We start from the raw sequence: 23,205 nt of genomic DNA, 5'->3' as shown, positions 1-23,205 counted from the left end.
AGATGACCCCAAACAAACGCAAAATAAAATTTAATAAACTAACAATAAAACTCTTATGCAGAAAAGACTGTCATTCTTTCCTTTTAGGGGACAAATAATAAAACATTTTAAATGAAGAATACATGCATTGGGAAGAATAAAGCACGTTTCATGCCCCGAGAAGACCGATGAAGATCTTACCAATGCTCGTGATATGAGAAATGTCATAACAACAGGAAGGTCTTTGGTTCTCAAAACATCAGCAGCAGAATGCAAGGCCAATGCTATTCCTTGTCGGCCCAGCCAACCAGCATCAATATTTTCATCTCCAAAACCAGCATCACGGATATACAAAGAAAACAGAGTGGAAAGAGACTCCTGAAAAGGTCAACAAAACATGAGAAAACTACATTGTTAAAGCAGGATTAAAGGTGTATAATTAGACAAACCTGTATAGAATCAGGGTTTTCATCCAAAGCAGCAGCTAATGCCTCCGCAGCAGCCAAGCGGACATTATAATTACAATGCGAAAGCGCTTTGACAAGTCCCGAATAGTCAGTCCCAAAGTCATACCCATAGCGATCCCATATATCCTCTGCCGCTTCTGCAATTGACTGAAAAAAATGAACATCAAGATAACAAAGTGAAATGAGTTCTATGAAGGAGCAATAAAAATTTTTTTGATGAAGTGAAACAATATAAATTCAAGAACCAGAAAAACAGGATTACTGATGCTGCAAAGAAAGTTTACACACTGAATACAAGAAACAATCATAAACTGAAATACAATAAATATGTCAAAATTAGAACTTCACATAGAGCGCACATATAATGAATTGGAATTCAATAGCCCCAACGACTGTCTGGACAAAGATTTATACAACAGACAGGATCAGCATTTATTCACAACTATTGTGGAGGGCACATTGAGTAAGCAGAGAAGTATGGCAGGGGAAAAAGCGTTAAGTTCCAAGTTCCAGGCAATCACCTTATATTTTAAAGCACGTGCAGAAAAGAGAAATGAAAAGAATTTCCTGGTCAGATCAGTAAAACTGCAAGCTAAGATTCTTTTTTCCAAATTTTTTAACTCGACAAACCAAAGGCATGCATAATTTTCTTCCTATGATTAGTGCATGCTCAAAGAAAGTAGATTCAAACAGATCCAAACTTTTTAATTGTCAATTTATTCGTTATAATTTGCATAACCCTGTACCTTACTTCTGAACAAGTAGTAATATGTAACTATACACGTGTGTGTGTGTGTGTGTGTCTGTATATATATATATATATATATATATATATATATATATATATATATATATATATATATATATATATATATATATACATACACGCATAGTAAGCATCACCTTAATTATTGTCAATTTTATGATTTTCATCAACCATAACAACGATAGATTTCTTGGATAAGAGCCAAATGACCAAACCAAGTACCATATACAACAAGTAACTAAATATTTTCTAGAACAGGAACGAGGTGTTGCCAGCTTATTCAATGGTAGTTACGAAGACGCCTGGCTGTAAGGGTTCAGTTACAGCGCATCCAGTGAAGAAGTCTGCAGGTTCGGCGAAGAAAAGCTCCTTTCGAAAGGGGTTCCTCAACCCTCCGCCTCGGGAGGTTAAGGATGTTGGAGTGGAAAGTCTTCCCTCCCCCCCAAGTTGTCCTCCACCCGTAGAGGGCAATGGCTTTTCCCAATCTCGGAATTGGCCTGTCGGGTTTGATCAAAATGGGGAGATTGTTGTTTGAGAGAAGGACGATGATTTTTGGGAGGAGTTGCCCTTGGATTGGGAGATGGATGGTTTTCAAGATGAGGAGTATTTGGCTATCTTCAATGCCTTGGAAAAAGAAATCCATCGGGACAAGATGATTGCTCGCCAGAAGTCAAAAGGCAAGAGGGAGCTCTTGAATTTGAAGAGCTCCATCAATTATGGCGATGTTAGCACTTCCTCTAGCGTTGGAAAGGAAAAGCTCTCATGATGTAGGGGGTCTTATTTTGGGGGCTTTCGGGGCAGGTTTGGGTGCTTGATAGGGGTTGTTATTGTATTGGGGAGCTTCTTATGTTTCTTGGGTGTTTGTTGGGTGCTTTCCTTTGTTTTTGGGTTCTTTTGGGTTTCTTGTGGATTTGGGGTGCTTCTTTTGTTTCTTGGGTGTTTGTTGGTGTTTGTTGGGGGCTTACCTTTGTTTTTTGGGTTATTGGGGCTTCTCTTTGTTTTTTGGCTTTCCCTTGTTTTTGTGGGCTAACTGAGTTGTTCCTGTGTATACTTCCTGTGTACTTAGGGGCGCCTTACGCTTTTTTTATAAAATCTTCTTACTTATCAAAAAAAAAAAATTCTAGAACAGAGATAATAAGCATATCCATATAAGGGTCATCATCCAATGCTGGTCCCACCTAAAACAAAACAGAAATCATACAAGGCTTTAACAAGTCCTACAACAACCTAAAGATTCTTTTTCCAAATTTTTTAACTCGACAAAACCAAAGGCATGCATAATTTTCTTCCCATGATTAGTGCATGCTCAAAGAAAGTAGATTCAAACATATCCAAACTTTTTAATTGTCAATTTATTCGTTATAATTTGCATAACCCTGTACCTTACTTCTGAACAAGTAGTAATAAGTAACTATACACGTGTGTGTGTGTGTGTGTGTGTGTGTGTGTGTGTGTGTGTGTGTATAAATATTTTTTTTGATAGGTAAACAAATTGCATTAAAAAAGCGTAAAGGCGCCCCTAAGCATACAGGGAGTATACAAAAACGACGCCAAAACAAAAGAAAAAAAGAAAGAAAGAAGAACACCCGAAAAACCCAAAAGACAGAAGAAAAGTTACATCAAACCCCCAACTTCTTGCCTCTAACCCTACTGGAACCCACACCCCTAGCATTGAAATTAATCGAGCATTCTAAATTCTTGACCTCTCTTTTCCCCTTTTTCCTTTTTATCTTCTTTTCCTTCTTAGGAGGGGAGTCAGAGTCAAAGCGCTAATCCTCGGTCCAAGTCAAGAAGTCCAAAAAACCTTTCTCATCAGATCCCAAGAACCAAACCCCCATCGTGCGAAAACAAGATCTAGCATCTTGCACAACCCTGGGGTAAACCACATCTCTTTCCTCCGGTCCGGCCCCCTTTGGAGATTCTCCCACCTCAAAGACTCCCGACGACACAAACTGGGGACACCCATACATAGGGGAGAACGGCCTTGGCCACGGAGGAAACAAAACCCACTGAAAATGAGGAAAGGTAGCCGAAACCCCAAGAGGACCTCCAAACTTCCCAAACTGAGGACCCCTACCAAAAATCCTTACCAAGGCAGGGGCATCCGAATGCATCACTGCCTGCCGAAGGAGAGAACCTGAAGGAGTACCAGAAAGCAACACTGCCTACAGAAGGACGCCCAAACTATGCATGCTCAGCACCGCCAGACGAGGCACCATGCTTACCAAATTGATAGCCCTCAAAACCCGACCTCACCAAGACAGAGCCAGCCAACGGAACTGCCTGCCGAAGGATGAGCCCTGAATCGGAAGAACATAAGTCCACAGAAGACCGCACCCTAGAAGGAAAATCACTCAGAATCACGGGAGGGAGCAACACCGGCGCCGGCAGGGGGGAAAGAATAGCCTGCTTGACGGACTCGACCACAGGAACGAGCTGCCGATCACTAAATCCACCCCCGAAATGTGACGGACACAGATCCACCCCAAAATCTGCCACAGATGTCACCTCCGGCCGAATAGCGCTCCCAAGGACCTCCGTCGGACGAAGAAGACTTCCCGGACCCGATCCCCGCCCCGAAATCGTGTCCAACTTGGCATTAGGCTTAATCACTTTAGCCCCAGCCCGAATCCCTTTAAAAACAGACTTAACCCTCTTCAGCACCCGGCCCGCCACAAAACCCACCCTTCGTTTAAACCCAAACACAGACTTAAAGCCCAACTGTTTTGAAAAACCACAAGCCCAAACCAACACCTTGGAGAAGCGACCCAGAATTTCAAAAAACTTCTCGAACACTCCAAACTCGCCATCCCCTTGCATCGAAACGTCGCCCTCAGCAGCTAAATCCCTGGACACGCCATCCGATCTACAGACACTACCTCGAGACCTGATACGATCAACTGCACGATGGTCCATACCCGAGGGACCAACCGCTTGCTTCTCCTGAGCGTAGCAATCAATCGCCTAACGGACCGCCTCCACCTCCATACCCAGCGGCTGCGACCACTCCAACTCGTACCAGTTCGGCGAAGGCCAAGCGCCAACAATCTTCGCCGCAACCCTAGTTCCTGAGTCCTGAGCCGGAATCCGACAACCCAAGGCAGAGATGGTTGCTGACGAACTCACCACCTCCGCAAACGACGGACGTCCTGTACCTTTCCCGACGGAGAACCACCAGAGGGAGGCAGACCGCCAGAAGACGAAGACCCAACCGTGGTTCCCAAAAAATCCAAAATTTTGCTCAGCTCCCCAGAAACACGGCTCCACCCTCGCCCGTCCCGACCTTCAGGAAAGAGAATATGCCCTCTCCGGCCTCCGCCGTAAACAACTACCTCCAAGAACCGCCCAAACCTGTTTTCACCTCTCCGAGCGACGGTCACCTTAGACCCCTCCCTAAAGGATTTTACGAAATCCTCGATCCCAGGATTTCCCAAAACTTCTTCCACCCTTGACAGAGCCCAAGCAATGCAACTCAACCCGAAAACAGCAGAACCTAAAAACTCTTTCCTCTTTTCCTCCACCCGAAGCTCAGCAGACCCTACTTCCACCGAGAATCGGAAGGACTTCGCCTCCACAAAGAACCGGTTCTCCATCAAGCTGAAACCGGCTTCCCTACAGGGAACGCATCCCTTCAACCGAACGAAAACAGCGAACCCAAGAAATGTAATGTGAACGCAACGGAAAGACAGATCGCTAATTATACATATACATACACGCATAGTAAGCATCACCTTAATTATTGTCAATTTTATGATTTTCATCAACCATAACAACGATCGATTTCTTGGATAAGAGCCAAATGACCAAACCAAGTACCATATACAACAAGTAACCAAATTTTTTCTAGAACAAGGACAATAAGCATATCCATAAGGATCATCATCCAATGCTGATCCCACCTAATTGCTGTTCATATATAAAACAAAACAGAAATCATACAAGGCTTTAACCAGTCCTACAATAACATTTTTTTACAGGTTCAAATGTAACCAAAAGCCTCTTTGAGGCACATAAGGCATCCAGTTACTTAAGACTTAGCCACTTCATGCTCCATCCTACCTCCTTTGGCAAGAAGTTACCATCCGTTGCAAATGACACAAAATACTTAGTTGTAATTTAGCTACAAGTAGTTCGATCTCACTTGCATTATTTTTGCTAACTGATAATCTGCATGTATTATGCATTTGACGTGCAACTCCTGTTTTGGTTTCGAAAACTAAATCATTTTTTTAGAAATAATCAACAGCTCATACTGTAACTGAACATATATCTAACCAATGATGCCGAGAGAGAAAAAAGTAAAATACAGATAGAGTACTAGCCAGATTGACTGAAAACTTTTAAGAGTGTTTTAGACTTCAAATATAAATTTCCCAAATAGCATCACTGGAACAACATAAGAGTTCAGGGATGAGAAGCATTCTGGCATGAAATTTCAATAAATGTCAAGCTCCACTAGAGGAGATAAATCTACAAGAAATTCTAGATTACAACCAAAACAACAAAATCAACTAAACCACAATAAAACATCATCTCATCAGAATCTAAGCACAATGCAGGGAGAAATTTAATGATGACTGCATTAAACATAATAAACAGAGGAAATGATCAAGATGTACATAAAACATGATTAAGGAGCCAGCAAAAAATAAAATGATTATAGAAATAAATACTCAATTAATTCAACAAAAAATGTCAGCCCAACTGTTGAAAGAACACAAAAAGAAATATTCAAACTGTAAGAAAATAAAGAGAGTACTAAATGGCTACAATCCTGCTAAACTTCAAAGAGAAATTTATTCTGAATTACAGGAACGACAATTAGCAACCCAAACCTTTTCTGGATCATGTAAAGCAATCCAAATGCTGGTTGCAACATCAACATTCTCAGGAAGAGAACGGCTAGCAACAGCTGGAATGCATTTAACGGCATTTAAGCAGGCCATTCTTACATGAACATCCTTTGCATAAACTCCATATAGAGCCTGTAAACACATTGAGCGATTGCATAAGAAGCAGAATAGCCAAACACATTACAGGAAAAAAGTAAAAAAGAGTTTTAATGTACATACAGGTGCCACTTCATTGGGTTGCAAACCGAGACTCAACTCATTTAACGCAGGACATATAGATGCTTGATAAGCTGGAACAACGCCCAGAACATGATAGAGAACCTGAAAATCAGAAATTGCACAAGACAGCAAGCAGTAAGTAACCAAGAAAATGAAAGTTACATTATTATGTGTATGTCTGTGTGCATGTGTTTGTATGGATGCAAAAAATGAATTTTTGGATATGTAACTGATAGCATTCGAAGTCTTGGAAGGGGTAATAAGGGATCCATGTGCAAATAAAGAATCCGAAGCACGTCATCATGGAGTCCTGTCTTCTTGGAAGAAATCAGAATTCGCTCAATTATCTGATAAGAAATTTAAGAATTAGTAAAATAGAAGCTCGCTGAACTGGATCGGTATTACATGATGAGTTGAAAAACTTACTGGGAAGACAAAAGTAAAGGAATCTACAGGAAGAGGTCCAGATTTACAAGACACTGACAAGCCATTTATTATTCGCTCAAAAAGCCCCAAGGATGGTCTGTCATTAGCTTCTCCATCACCAACTAATGGAATCAGATCCAACAAAACGCGATCTTCCTCAGTCACAATTAAGCGTAAAGCAGTAGCAATGTCAAGGGCCCAATTACAGAGTGGCAGAGCAGTGCATCTAGCGAGCTTCACCATGGTTTCATAGGCCACTTCACTTACTATTGGTGACCGTAATAAAGGATCAACAAATCTGACCTGATATAACATGAAAAATGAGTGCTTATTCAGCCAAAAAGAAGGGAACATTCCCAAGAAGGAAAAAGAAAAGAAAAGAGAAATATCTGTGCATTTACATACATATTTATATACATATATAAGAAATAAACCACGTAAGAGATTCGAAGGGAAAAACATAAAAACAGAAGATCTGAATTTCACTGTGAAACCCTCAACAGAATACACAATTTTTTTTAAAAACAAAAAGAATGACTGATGAACAGGGAGTAGATCGCAGGTTGAAACACAGAAGTATATGCACACCAGAACAATTGTAAAATCAAATTTCAATCCAAAATGGTAATGTGGTATAAAGAGAGCAATTTTCACATGGTTCATGGACTTGATCCACAGAGAGTAGGATCATCTTGACAAATCATGCACCCTTGTCAAAGCCTCAGGCAGATAGTAAGCTAACTTGAATACTCAAACTAAAGTCATCATAAGCATTCGTTCACCGAGTTCTAGCTGACCTGCAACCATGGTTTTCATTTTCTTTCTTTTCACTTTTGGGTAGAATCCTTTCATTGTTTTATCAGGTACCACAATATATAAGCAAATATTGCTGTGATCTAATTCAGGTGAAATAAAAAATTAAAAAAAAAAAAAAAAAAAAAAAAATCAGATCTAGGACAAAAAGAAACATAGCAGCCTTAACGATTCTTCATAAACTATTTGGGACTAACAATAGCAAACATAAAGTTCCCGCAAATATCTGGTAAGGGGGAGGAGTGGGATGGATACCTTTGCATAAAGGTGCAAACATGAAGTAATTATGTAACACCCCAAACTCAAAAATCCTCATTTTCATGAAAGATGCTTGCTAAATTGAGAAAGCAATAGTTAGAAATGAAGTTCGGAGTTAAAAATGACTAGTTTAAAAAAGTGGAATATTTTAGAAAGTGGCCAAAATTGGGAAGTCTCAAGGAAGAATTAGACAAAGTGTCTTAACTTAAGTATTAAAAGAACGAGACAAGGAATTGTCTTAAAAAGACAAGGTTTAAAAAAGAGAGAGTGTTGTCTTTTTTAATAGAAAGATAGGGATTTCTAGAAGCCCTATCTATTTAAAGTTTTTCAAATTTTTAAAAGTGGTCTTTCAAGAACCCTAGCCCACTCTCTATTGTATAAGCATCTTATTCTGCTAAAAAACAGAAAATGTTTTTCCTCCTCCAAACCCTAGGGCCGGCCAATTAAAAGAGAAAAAGAGAGTTCTTTCTTCAGAAATAAAATCCTAGTGCTGCCAATTAAAACTTGATTTTCCATTCACCAAATCACAAAACAAATTTTATCGAGAGATTTTACATCATCTTAGCAACATACTGTAATTGATGTTTTAAACGTTTTTTTTTTTTTTTGATAGGTAAGAAATGATTTATTAAAAAAGCGTAAAGGCGCCCATTGGTACACAGGAAGTCTACACAAGAAACACCAAAAGCTAACCCACAACAACCAACTGAAAACGAAAAAATAAACCCCAGGACCCAAGAAAGAAAGCCTAAAACATCCCACAAAAGAGCTCAACCACACGAGAAAAAACCCACCGACCCGAGAGAATACCCACAACCCACCAAAGCACACAACCCTACAACATGTAGGCCTTCCCTTTACTACGCCTAGAGGAGACTGAGGCATCACCATAATTTATGGAGCTTTGCAGATTCAGAAGCTCCCTCTTGCCTTTTGACTTTTGGCGTGCTATCATCTTCTCCCGCAAAAAATCTTCCTCCATGGTGTCCTGAATAACCAAGGCGTGCTATCATCTTCTCCCGCAAAAAATTTTCCTCCATGGTGTCCCGAATAACCAAGGCCTCCTCCTCAAAAGAACCATCCAAAGCCCAATCAAAGGGTAAACCATCCCAATAATCATCGTCCTCCTCCCAAACCACAATCTCCCCATTATGATCAAAACCGACAAGACAATTTCAAGATTGGGAAAATCCATTTCCTTCAGCGGAAAAAGGAGATAGACAACCTCTCGGGGGGGGAGGAAGGTCTAACCATCCCGACCTAGACGACCTTCTGCGGCGATGTGAAAATAACTGGCACCTTCGGGCAAGGATTGAGAAATCCCCTTTTAAGACCCTGCTTCACTGGAGGCTCTGTAACCTTCTTCTCTAGCGGCTCTACAACCGTAACCTTTTTAACAGCACAGCCAGCAGACATCTTCATAGCTTCCAGGGAATCCGAAAATGGCTCATCATTCCAAATCATAGAATGCCCTTCCCTTAGTTCCTTCACCCTCCAGTAGTAACGCTGAAAAGGCTTAGAAACCACCACAGGGAGGGATGTTTTAAACGTTACAAAAATGTTATGCATGTGCCTATGATGGAAAAAATGTTATATATGATTTATTTTCACTATATTGCAAGTATGGTTAGCGTCTTAAATGATTGTTAAAAACCCTAAGGCAGAGTGAGGAAAATGAAACAAAGTTTACAGAACTGTAAGTATTAAGGTGAGATTTAGTGCACCCACACTAAAGAACTTTTACATGAAAGTGTGAATTTTAAGGATAGTTTTCTGAGGTAAATGAAGGCATTGTTAATAAGGATCTCCATTCTTCAAATGACGTTCTTTCCTCTTATCAAAGGAAGGGTGAGCATCCCCAATGTTGGATCGAATAACCCATAAATACGGGGTGTAACGTGATATGATGACGAGTGAATGGCCAAAAGGAAGTTCTCATGAAAAAAGTTATGTATTGCTCAAATATGTTACATAAAACGTATTTTATCTTGCTTATTACTCTTTTCAAAATGTTCAATGATAATTTAATACGCATAAAGTTTAACATTTCCTATTGTTGGGTCAGCAGTGTACATAGTTTAATCATACTTAGTGTCGACTCACCCCTTCATTTTTCCCAACTTTCAAATGGTGATGGGGTTGGTATAAAGGATCATGCATTAGATGACTCGAGGACTTACAGATTTGAAAAGTCAAAGATTTTTAGACTTTAAAATAAGTGCAATGTTGCACAATAGTATTTGCTTGTTTTGGCTATGATTTATGATACAATTGTAACACCCCGGTCTCATATTGGGAAGAAATAAATAACTCACATAGAGTGAATGGTTTATAAAGATAATCATGAGTGTTAAGTCTCACATTGCCTAGTTACTAGGTAAAACTGGGCTTTATAAAGGATTCTATGAAAGTTCCAAATTGACTAATCATTTTGAGGTGATTGCGTAGATATAGCTAGCGCTTTTTCCTGGGTCGTTACAATACCTGGCAACACCCAACCATATGGTACTGAAGCACTGCAAGACGTGGCCCTTAGGAGGACGTCATGGGTTTAAGAGGGGGAGTTTGTAACACTCCAGACCCATATTGGGAAGTGATAAATAGTTCAAATAGAGTGAGTAGTTTATAAGAGATAGTCACGAGTGCTAAGTCCCACATTACCTAGTTACTAGGTGAAAGTGGGCTTTATAAGGAATTCTAGGGAAACTCCAAATTGACTAGTCCTTTTGGAGTGATAGCGCAGATGTGGCTAGAGCTTTTCCCTGGATCGTTACAAATGGTATCAGAGCTACCTAATAACGCAAGGTCATGTGGTACTAGAGCACCACATGGCGTGACTCTGACAAGGACGTCAGGGATTTAAAGGGAGGAGTTTGTAACACCCCAGTTTCATATTAGGAAGAGATGAATAACTCACATAGAGTGAGTGGTTTATAAAAATAATCATAGGTGTTAAGTCCCACATTGCCTAGTTACTAGGTGAAACTGGGCTTTATAAAGGATTCTAAGAAAGCTCTAAATTGACTAGTCCTTTTGGGGTGATGGTGCAGATGTGGCTAGCGTTTTTCCTGGGTCTTTACAAAAATGTTAGTCAATATGGTTTATCAGATGTAAACATTATTATTAGTTGCGAATAATCTAGAATTGTTGGGGGACTCACTCCAATGGAATGTGAACTTCATCAGGGAGGCTCACGACTGGGAGGTGGATGTCTTTGCTTCTTTCTTTCAATTGCTTCACTCAGTCAAAGTGAACTGAGACAATGAAGACAGTTTGTGGTGGGTCCCCACCAAAAAAGGAGTTTTCAAAGTCAAGACCTTTTTTTACTCCTTAACTAGCGCTGGTAGCATCCGCTTTCCTTGGAAAAGCGTTTGGCGTACTCAAGCTCCTCCTAGGGCTGCTTTCATTGTGTGGATTGCGGCACTCGGTAAGATGCTCACCCAGGACAACCTTAGGAAACGACATGTCATCGTGATCAATCGATGCTGCATGTGTAAGAAGACCGAGGAAACTGTGGATCATCTTCTTCTCCACTGCGACGTGGCATCTGTCTTGTGGAATTCTCTCTTCAACCGTTTCGAGATGTCTTGGGTTATGCCTAGACGGGTTATTGACTTGCTTGCATGTTGGTGGTCATCTGGTAGATCAAGGAGTGCTGCTGTTTGGAAAATGGCGCCTATTTGTATCTTTTGGTGCTTATGGTGGGAAAGAAACAATAGGAGTTTTGAAGACTTGGAAAGATCCTTAGAAGAGATCCTTTCTTTGCTCTATCACTCTTTGTATTGTTGAACTTCGGCTTATATCCATCATTTGAATATTTCTTTTTCTGACTTCCTCACTCGCTTTTCTATTTCTAGGTAGGTGTTTTCCTTGTATACTACCAGTGTACTAAGGGGAGCCTTACGCTTTGTATATAAAATTGATTTCTTACCTATCAAAAAAAAAAAAAAAACACTTCATTGTTTCCAAAACCACAAACACACTTTTCTCAAAACCATTAACAAACAATTCAAAACAATAGACATTTTTTAGAAAACTTTTCACACCTTATATTAATAGTTTGAGAAAATAGGAGCTTAATTTTTTAGGCGTAGAGACTAACTTAGTACTTGAAAAAAAAATAAAAAAAATAAAAAAAATAAAAAAATAAAAAAAAAAATAAAAAAATTAGAGACAAGTGGCCGTACAACCACCTTCAACAAAGCAGAAGGGTGGTTGTGCGACCACCTCTGTCAGGACTAATGCACGTAAGCAGTTTTGCCACGTCACATGCTACATGTTAAAAAAAAAAAATCATTTTTATTTTATAAAAAATAAAAAAAAAATAGCAAAATCCAAAAAAAAAAAAAAAATGCCACCAAATAAAAAAGATGATACCAGGCAAGTAGCCACCCCCAACGAAGGGGTGGCTCGCACAGCCACCAGCGGAGGAGGCACCAGATAAGGGGGTGGCTCACACAACCACCCTAATTAGACGGGGTGGCTCACGCCACAATAGTGGACCAATGGGGTAACGCCAACCCTCAATTGGGGGTTGCCACACGAGCCATCCCCCACCCTTTTTTTTCTTTTTTTTCTTTTTTTCTTTTTTTCGAATTCTGGTATATTTTTAATAACGTAAAAAATTATTTTTTTTAACATGTGGCATGGGATGTCACAAAACTGCTTGTGTCTATTAATGCCACGTGAGCAATTTTGGACATGAGTTAAGTGAAAAACCTATGCAGTTAAAATTTGAATTTAAAAACCAAGGGAGTAAATTGAATCACGCAAAAACTCGAGGAGTTCTAACCAAATTTCCTTTTTAAAAATTTTTTAATTTTTTAATTTTTTTTATAAAGAGTCAACTCTATAGCTACTCGTGTTTTTTCAAAATAAGCATGTTTAGTATTTGTTTCTTTGAAAATAAAACCAAACAATTTTGTTAAGTGGACCTCACATAAAACATTTTCTCAAATGTGAACCCTACCAAAAACAACTTCTCACCCACCAAAAATCACTTTTCAAAACCATTGCTAAACATCCCCTATACTATTAATTTATCAACAAAAAAAAAAAAGATCAAGATAGGCAGGTAGTGGGGCACAAACCAGGGAAGGTAATTGACTGTGCGCAAATACAGGATTGGCAATGGCCATCTCCCCAAGAGCTCTCAGCACCAAAGACAAATTTTTCTGGATTTCTCGAACCTTCTCACGAATGGATGCCTCCTCTCTTAGCAGCAACTCACGTGCCTCTTCTTTTCCCGTCTTTCCCTTATCTAGATGGATCAAAATGAACAAAAAAAAGCATATTATGAAAAATAACTAATGCTTAGGAAAACAAATTAGAGCAAAACCAAAAAACAAGATGCAACAGTAACATGCCAGCTTTCTTTGTTGACTTCCCAATGTCCTTTTTCCCGACACCAGCAGCTTCTCTACTAGCCGGTTCTCTCTTTGCTGAATGATTAGAACTGATATGATCCTGGGAAGAAATAGGTAGAACTAACACTGAAAATAGGGGGAAAAACATGGAAAAGGAAAAATTAACAAAGAAGAAGCTCTATAAGAACCATGTCATCTTGGTCTTCATAAGTCCGAAAACGACCCTTTGCTTGCTTTGTGTTCTTAGCAGCAACAGACTCTGCAACATAAATACCTTGCTCACTGGAAAGCGTTCCTTCAGGGGTATGAAAAACCTGAAACAATACAAGAAAAATGGAAGCAGATGTCATATAATCTAAAAAATATTAAAATACAAAAATAGAGAAGATACTTCAAGAAAAAGCTTATTAATGAGAAGAAAGAAAACCAAATTTGAACTAGGCGTACCAAATCTATGCAGGAAATATTTTAGTATTATGGAACATGTTTCCTTTTGAAGTGAAGGGCACATTTTAAAGTAGAGAAGAAAAGGACAGAATAAGCTCAAAAGAAAAAACCGAAAGAAAAAAAAAAAAAAAAAAATTGACAACAACTTTACAAGAATGGCATGATGAATTGTAGAATTTATAAACTGGAAAAACTAAAGCCTTCCAGAGAATGAGATCCAGAATCATAAAACTCATCAACCAAATTTCTGGCAAGCTCCAAGAAGATACCTAGATTGAAGATTGCTGATAAATGAATACCATTTTTTAGTCTATGTTATTTGAACTCAAGACTCAAAAAATTGACAATCCAATTATAAAACTATCATTAAGGCCAAAGAGATGCTATATGAGGCCCAAGAATTATTACCCAGGCATACCCTTCTCCAACTTCTTTACTAGCATTGACTCCAGACTAATTAATTCTCTTTCCCCTCATCTAAACTCAATTAAGGTGAAAGCAACTGAGTTTCCAACATTAGATTCTATCAGCTTATGCAATAAAACAGAGATTTCCACGCACTAGCACTCACAGTAATGACACCTATAGGCTAGACTGAGCTTCCACCAAATCTGCTTCAGTGCCCAAGGTTACTAGATTCCCAGAACATATTCCTTAGCACAATTACAACAACTATTTATTCTTATAACATTGTTTTTAAGGGCATCTTCTCCAACTTCTTCACTAGTGGCAACTTCACACTTATCCATTCTCTTTCATTTTTGATAAGTAATGGAATTTCATTGAAACACAAAGAGTGCAACCATGGTACACAGGAAGTATAAAAGACGTACAAACAAGAAAATGAAAATAAATAAATAAATAATGAAAACTATAAATATAAAAACAATCATAGGCAGTCATCCAGTGGTAAAGGATTTTTAAGAAAAAGACCTTTAATTCCACTACCATCCTTACAATCTTCAAAACTTTGATCATTTCTTTCTCTACAAATACATCATATTAAGCAAGATGGAATCATCTTCCACACTGCTATACTTTGATGATTACCAAACTGCCCTCCCTAACAAGCAAAGAGACTCACCACTCATTGAGGCATCACCCACTGTATCCCAAAAAGGCCAAAAAAATTAAGTTCTATAAGGCACTAGCTATCTCACAATGGTCCAAAAGATGATCAATAATTTACTCACTCTTCTTGCACATGCAACACCAATCTACCACTATGACATGCCACTTCCAAAAATTAATCATAGTGAGGGTCTTCCCTAAAACAGCCGTCCAAGCAAACAAAATCACTCTCAATGAAGCCTTATTACGCAAAATAGTCCACCAAGGAAATGAGTACTAACAAAGCTTGTCTTCACCAGCCCATCTCACTCTGGTGGAATACAAAAAATTGAAGAACGAAGTAAGGAAATCCATCTCCCAGTCATGCACCGCTCTAAAAAAAATTAACGTTTCATTGGTGAGTCATTAGAAAACTGTAAATGATCTACCACATAAGCATCCTTAAAATGAGCAATACTAAATAACTTCTAAAAACCTACCTTTAGAGTCTGATCCCCACACCATACATCATGCTAAAAACTTATCTTAGAACCGTAGCCCACCTCAAATTTAATAAATCTAGAAAACTCCGCCAACCCCTTCTAATATTTTTCCAGAGACCAACCTCCACACAATCCATTAACATTATTAGAACACTACCCACCCAATGAACTGCCATATTTAACATCCCCTACCAATCTCCATTGGGTCTCATGAGCGTAGTGTCGTAACCACTTCTAAAATAGAGCACTGTTGAACAAAAGTAAAATTCTGACCCCCAAACCCCCTCAAAATCGAAGAACAAAACTTGGACCAACTTACCAAGTGAAATTTGAACTCTTCACCAATACCGTCCCCCAAGAAATCCCGCTATAACTTCTCTATACAACTGGCAATGCCAACCGGGAGGGAAAAAAAGAGACATGAAATAAGTAGATAAATTAGACCAAGTGCTCTTAATCAAAGTTTACACAAGTACAGCCACTTCCAACCAACCAAACAGTGCTCCATGTTCTCAATAATGTCATCCCAAATAGATTTGGCATCAAAAGAAGCTCCCGATAGAAGACTTAGATATTTCATAGGCAAAGAAGAACCCTACATCCAAGAATATGAGCCAGACCTTCTACATTATCGACCTTGCCAACAAGGACCAATTCTGATTTAGCAAAATCAAACTTCAAACTTGAGACAACTTAGAAACATAGGAACAAGCAAAGAAAATAACATAGGTGATCTAGGATTGGATCACAAAATATCAAAATGTCATCCGCAAACAAAAGATAAGAGATGTTAAGCCCATCATCATTCCTAGACCCCAAGGAAAAACGTAATAGAAAACCCCAATTCACTATGACAAAGATCATTTTATTAAAGGCATCCATGATAATGACAAAAAGAAAAAAAATGATAATGACAAACAGAAATGAAGACAAGGGGTCCCCATGTCTCAAGTCACGATAACTATTAAAAAATCCAGTTGGAGTGCCGTTCACCAATACAAAAAAACACACCGAAGAAACAGAATAAGTATCCACTTACAACATTTCCCCCAAAACTTCACCTCCTTAGTATATTCAACAACAACAAAAACCCAATTAACATGATCATAAACATTTTCTATATTCAATTTACATAGCACATCTGGCTCCCTAAATCTAATTATATTGTCAAGGCATTCTTCAACAATGAGAACAGAATCTAGAATTGCCTTCCCCTGATGAATTTATGCTATGTCTTGGAAATAATCTTCTCGAAAACCAATTTTTTTTTTTTATTGATAGGTAAGTAGAGAAATTTATAAAAAGCATAATGGCGCTCCTAAGCATACAATAAGCATAACAAAAGGACACCAAAACAAGAAAGAGAAAGAAAAAAGAAAAGGCACCTGCAAAACCCAAAAAAAGAAGGAAACTCAAACACCCCAACAAGAACCAGCCCACAAGACTCATAAACCATTACACCACAGTAAGGGCACTCTTGCCTTTTCCTTGGTTAAAACCAAAACCCCTAGCATCATAATTAATTGAGCACTATAAGTTTTTCACCTCTCTATTCCATTTAAACTTAGGCATAGAGACCAAAACCTCTTGATGCTACGCCACATCAACTCGAGCCAATAAATCCAAAAAGACCTTCACATTCCCCTCACAGGAGACCCCTAGAGTATGAAAACAGAAACCAACATCTATCGCGGCCCCGAGAGAACCACCAACCCCTTCAGAAACATCTCCTCTCGAAGATTCACCCACCTCTAAGGAAGACAACAACAGAGGAGGGCCCCCAAGCCTTGGCAGGGCGCCAACGCCCCTCATCTTCACACCCACAAACTGAGCCGAAGAGAGAGGAGACTCACCCACTCTACTCCCTTCATTTTATACCTAATCTGATCTCTCAAGTTCTCAACTCTCTCGCACACTCGTCTTCTCCCGGCACAATGGGCGGCTGGGCACACTAAAACCTTCTTTAATCTCTCAACTCAATGACCTCACACAATTACCCTCTCGTCTCCTCAGTCTCTCACAAGCAGCAGCGCACTCTCTCGTCCCTGACTCCCTCTCCTCGTAATCATTTCGGGCTTGAGCCCAGTTCGCACATTGGGACTTACAAGCGGGAAGCGGCAATTTTGATCCTTAGAAAAACAGATCGTCCAACCCTATAAGTAAATTTTTCTTTTCTTATTTGCTTTTGTTAATGAAATTTTACGTTTGCAACTGTGCATAAATGTTGATATCCTACTAGGGTACTATCTCAACTCTCAACCTCCCTATGTGTATTTCTCAGCCTCTCTCATTCTCACGCCGCACACAATCTCAAGTCTCAAAGTCTTAGCCTTCTCTTTCTCTACATCAGCGACCACTTCAGGTAAGGTCGTAAGGGACTGAGGGTTTCTAAAATCTCTTAGATCCTCGATTGACTTGCTTTTTTTTGTTTTTTTTCTAGATGATTTTCCTTTATACTGAAGCCATGTGATTTGCTTAGATCTGTTTATTTAGTGATATAAGCCATTAGGCAGCGTTTAGTCATTTGAATTTGGGAGGATTCTGTTCACTGTTGATTGTGCATGTGTATTCTGTTCAATTGTTCATTGTGCATGATTTTATGGGTTTTTTATTTTTATGAGTAATAAAAAAAAAAAAAAAAAAAAAAAAAAAAAAAAAAAACGCAAAGCGCAATCAAATACACAGGGAGTATACAAGATAGGCGGCTAAGAAGAAGAAGAAAACAATACAAGGAAAACGTTAAAACTAAGCACTGAAGGAACGCAGCCGTCTAAGATTTCATGGGTATTCTGTTCATTGTGCATGATTTCATTGATTTCGATTTTGGGTCTCTCTTCTATTTGACTATTTGTGTGGTTGAGTCTTGTGATTTTGCAAGTTTGCCATATAATTTATCATTTAACTAATAACAGATGGAGGACACTCATAGTGGTACAATTGGTACTAAAACGACTCCGGTGGGTAGCTCTGCCCCTGCTCTTATGGATGAGGACAGTCTCGGAACACCTTCCTCCATAAATAATCAAATACCCATACAACACAAACAATCCAAAAAACCACCTATTAATCAGTCTGTTGTATGGGACCACTTTAAAAAAGTGGAACCAATTGATAAGGATAACCCTAAAGCTATGTGCACTTATTGCAATAGATTGATAGGGTGTCACCATAGAAGACAAGGCACTTCACCCATGATGACCCTTGCCTTTAACTACGCAAACTCTCCACTCAAAAAACCAAAACTCCCCAAAAATCACTTTGTTGCAGATTTCATTTAAAAATGCGATAGAAGGCACTAGTAGCCCCCAAATAGGATATGTGAAGTATGATCCAGACCATGTAAGGCGTTTGCTTGTTCAATATTTCATCTTACGTGAGTTGCCTTTTAGTCATGTGGAGACTGAGGGGTTTAAATTATTAGTTAATGGATTGGAACCTAGGTTCAATGTTCCTAGTCGTGTTACTATACAAAGAGATTGTATGAAATTATACGGGGAAGAGCAGCTTCAGTTGAAGGCTTCGTTGAGCGGTTAAAGGGTTTACCTCACTATTGATACAAGGACATCCCAACAAAATTTGAATTACATGTGTTACCGCTCATTTTATAGATTGTGATTGGATATTGCATAAGAAAATCCTTAAGTTTTGCCTAGTTCCCAATCATAAGGGTGACCCCATTGGAAGAGTGTTGGAAAATACAATACTAGATTAGGGGATTGATAGTATCTTCACAATTACAGTTGATAATGCCTCATCTAATGATGCAGGTATTGATTATATGAAAAGGAGGATAAAGGATAAGAATTCAACTGTTTTGGAAGCGAGTTTCTTCACACGCAATGTGCTGCTCATATTTTGAATCTTGTAGTAAATGAGAGTTTGAAAGAGTTAGAGGACTTGTAATGTTAGAAACGCAATGAGATATGTGAGGTTTTCACTGTCGAGGATGGCAAGGTATAATAGAAGTATAGAGCGGCAAAATATTCAAAGTAAAAAAATGGTGTGTCTAGATGTTCCCACTAGATGAATTCAACATATTTAATGTTAAGCATCGCTGAAAAGTATACAAAAGCATTTGAACTATTGGGGGAGGAGGAGGATCAGTTAGTTGTTCTTGGAATTTCTTGATTGAGAAAATGCTAGGGCATTTGTGAAGTATTTGAAACTTTTTATGATGCCACATTGATCATTTCTGGTTCAAATTATGTCACCTTCGGTTTATATTTCATGCAGGTTTTGTATTATTTGAGATGCCTTGAATGATGGGTGTCTCAATTCTAATCCCATCTTGAGTGACGTGGCTATTAGAATGAGAAGTACTGGGGTAGTATGGATAAGATAAACTTGATGTTATATATTGCTTTTATTGTTGACCTGTGCTACAAAATGAAAATTTTGGTGTGGTGGTTGAAAAGGTGCAATGGGCCACAATGGGCGAATAAAATAGAGAAAAAGGTAAGAGACCTTTTGAATCGTTTGATTGAGCAATAGAGTAGGTTCCAGGGGATTGCAGTGTCTCGATCTGATGCAACTTTAAGAAGTGCAGATAATACTTCCTTGAATGTTGTTGATGATGACGCAAAAAGTGTCGTGGATAAAATTCATTATCTCATCTCCCAACACCTTGTGGAAGAGAATGATTTGGAATGTAAGTCGGAGGTGGATAGGTATTTGTTGGATGGGTGTGAAGCAACAACAAAGGAGTTTAATGTTTTAGGTTGGTGGAAGAATAAATTTTTTTTTTTTTTAGAAGTAATGTATATTTCAGAAAAGCACAAAGGGGCGCAACCCAAAGTACACAGGATGTATGCATGATACCCCTAATCCAAAGAGAAAGAAGAACACAAGTCAAAAAAATCAGAAAAAGAACAATCAGATATAGAATGTAGCCTCACTCTCCACGTAAACAAGGTTTGTATCACCAACTTCGTCAAATTAAGCGAACCAATCTCACTTGCAGTGATAGCCTGTGATGTATTAGTTATGCCTACTTCAATTGTTGCCTCTAAGTCTGCCTTCAGCACTGGGGGACATATATTGGATCCCTTAGGAGTTCATTGTCTCTACTTACCGTTGAGTCGTTGATTTGCACACAAAATTGGATAAGGAACAACCCAACTGACATTCAGGAGTGGGAGGAATCTGTGAAAAGCTACGATAAACAAGGTAAATGTTTATAAATTAGTTGAAACTTTGTATTGTGCAATTATTATTTATGAAACTTTTTAATTAACTAAACCTTCTTCTATTGTAAATGACGCTCAATCAAGGACCGAATCATCCTTTATCTAGAAGTTTGTAAGTAATGAAAGTCATTGTTTTTCGAATTGTCATCATATTTTACATACAAATTTACAATACATTTGTCATTATATTTTACATATTATTTGACTTCATGGTTTGTATTTTAGGGGTGCTGATTTGGATTCATGGTGTGCCGTAAATCCGTTGTCATCAAGTTTTCAACATCAACTCTTAAATATGTTGGTGTTTTTACTTTTGGATTGATTTTAGAGTTGCAATGTACTAATGTTTGAATTTGTAATGTTTTGGTTTTGGATTTGTATTTTTTCTTTTAATAGATATTTTGGATTTATATTTAAATTTGTAATCTTTAGGAATTGTATTTAGATTTGTAATGTTTTGGATTTGTATTTGGCTATTTGAATTTGTATTTTTTTTTTTACTAGTAATGTCAATTCATTAATAAAGCATAGAGGGGCGCAACCCTAGTACACAGGAAGTATACAAGAGAACCCCTAATAGGAACGAACAGAAAATAAATTTAAATAATTTGCATAAGTAAAAACACTCAAGTTATGATGAGCCACTATCCAAATATATAACGTGTTCAGCAAATGCTTTCGTAGCTCCAACATCGATGTCTCTACATCTTCAAATTGTCATGCATTCCGCTCCTGCCAAAGATACCACATTAAACACTACGAAACTAACTGCCAAACTTCTTTAGCTGGACCATACCCAAACGACGTGCCCCAGCTAGTCAACAATTCTAGTACCCTTCGTGGCATAACCCACTCTACCCCAAATAAAGTTAGAATGTAACTCCATAAATCGCGAGCAACTTCACAATGAAGTAGCAGATGTTTAATGGATTCCCCACTCTTTTTACACATACAGCACCACTCAATCACCACGACATTCCTCTTTCGCAGATTGTGATGCATCAAAATTTACCTAACACTATTGTCCATACAAAGAAAGCCACCCTCGCCAAAGCCTTAACACGTCAGATACTCTTCCAAGGAAATGAAGATTTGCATTTAGATTTGTTAATTTTGTACTAATGTTTTGGATTTGTATCTTGAAAAACCAGCCCAAAAGGTCCAAAAATTATAATTTGTTTTTTGAAAAAATCAAAACCGGCCCAAAGCCCACATTAAAAAGCAATTTTCAAACCGCCGATTATAAACATTTCCAGCAATTATAAAAAATAACCACTAACCGCCAAAGCAGAGTGGTTGTAGTTGTTAAAATTTAATAACCGCCTTAGGCAGTTGCGATTGTTAAAATTCAATAACTGTCTTAGGTGGTTGCAATTAGCGGTTTTAGCCAATAACCGTTAATCGTAACTACTTGTACAGCCCTACCCAAGACAATGACTTTTTGAGATGCTCAACAAAAGCCAACAGAACCTTCCACTATGACCAATATACATGGTGAAATACAAACTAGACAGAAGCCAATCACAAAGAAAAAAACAGGGTACACAAAATGATATTCAATCAATTAATGGTAAAAGAGGATTCTATCCGATAAATGCACAACAAAGCATAAGTTGTCATCTTACTTTCAAAGATTTTTTTTTTTTGGATAAATTATTTCAATGTCATTAAATATGCGCGAAGGGACACAACCCCAATACACAAAGAGTATACAAGAGAACCCCTAATCTGAAGAAAAAGAAGAACAAAAATTCAGAAAATCTTCAAAACTAGAAACAAGCAAACTATGATGTATCTCATTTTCAAAGAAATTGATATCACTTCCTCAAATGACAAATGATTACTTCCGCACACACAATTAAAGGAAAGAGGAATACTTATCAAAAAACAAAAAAATTAAAGGAAAGAGGAATCTTGCTAAAGAAGACAATCATTACAGTAAAATTATATCCTCCACATATCTTTCTTTTCTTTTCTTTTATGATGGGGAATCCTGTACATATCTATTGTTCCACATAAGTACGTTATTGCAAAATTACACAAAAAAGAGCAATCATTTCCGACTGAAGGATACCTTATTTAACATTCCATTTAACGAGCCATCTGGCATATCATATCCAATATGTTAAGAGAACCGAAATTGTAACATCAAACATACAGCATGACTTTTTTCCTACACTGATTTTCATTTCATCTATCCCAAATCCAGCACAGTTCAAGAACAAAAGCTGGAGAAGTTTACCTGAACATCATTCTCCGAAAGCATATCATGTGAATAACGGTCTGGAAGATTTTGCAAACGCTGGCATGAAAATCAAGTTCTAGTCAGCTGTCAGTAGAGAACCAGATCTTTAACATATCATTGGCCCCATTTAACTAATAAACCATAAAATATAGTTGATTTAAGCAGCAAAACCTTTTCAAATTCTATATAGGTATCTCTGGGTGTTATAGACATCAATGTGGATAATGACGATACTGCCGCTTGGCGTTCAAGAGGATTAGCACTCATCAACCCCATTGGTCCCAATAATTCCTGCAAAATAAAACTAGCAAGTGGTCAGCCTTTGACAAAAACAGAAACATCACTGCATAAAAGATGCAGTTCGTAGATGAAATTATGACCATCATATGCATTAAAATTTATAAGTAGAACTTTTCAAACAAAAAACAGCACACTCAAACAAATGAAAAAGAAATACCTACAGCATTTGACATGTACGTACTGAATTACACGAATCTTATCCTGACCATTAACTACCTTAGACACAAAGATACAGATACAGAATACAGATATGACACAATACATGTAAAGACCAAGAAATTAAGTGGGGAATTTATCAATTAATAAATCATATTTATTAAATAAGAC

General features: G+C 38.1%; 1 protein-coding gene across 1 annotated transcript in view; it reads right to left on the bottom strand.

Moving 5' to 3' along the window:
- Positions 1–23,205, bottom strand: part of LOC133851855 (protein ILITYHIA) — a 67,956-nt gene that overhangs the window by 29,398 nt on the left and 15,353 nt on the right. The window contains exons 14-24 of the mRNA XM_062288453.1: positions 22,750–22,869; positions 22,576–22,635; positions 13,336–13,461; positions 13,148–13,247; positions 12,872–13,041; positions 6,711–7,013; positions 6,515–6,631; positions 6,285–6,386; positions 6,048–6,197; positions 429–593; positions 181–357 (exon numbers count right to left, since the gene is read on the bottom strand). Of these exons, the coding sequence (XP_062144437.1) occupies positions 181–357; positions 429–593; positions 6,048–6,197; positions 6,285–6,386; positions 6,515–6,631; positions 6,711–7,013; positions 12,872–13,041; positions 13,148–13,247; positions 13,336–13,461; positions 22,576–22,635; positions 22,750–22,869 (1,590 nt within the window). The remainder of the gene's footprint in view (positions 1–180; positions 358–428; positions 594–6,047; positions 6,198–6,284; positions 6,387–6,514; positions 6,632–6,710; positions 7,014–12,871; positions 13,042–13,147; positions 13,248–13,335; positions 13,462–22,575; positions 22,636–22,749; positions 22,870–23,205) is intronic.

This window comes from Alnus glutinosa, chromosome 12 (assembly GCF_958979055.1).
Source record: "Alnus glutinosa chromosome 12, dhAlnGlut1.1, whole genome shotgun sequence".
NCBI classification, from domain to species: domain Eukaryota; kingdom Viridiplantae; phylum Streptophyta; class Magnoliopsida; order Fagales; family Betulaceae; genus Alnus; species Alnus glutinosa.
The sequence above is the reverse complement of the archived record's forward strand: the minus strand, read 5'-3'. Positions and strand labels throughout refer to the sequence as shown.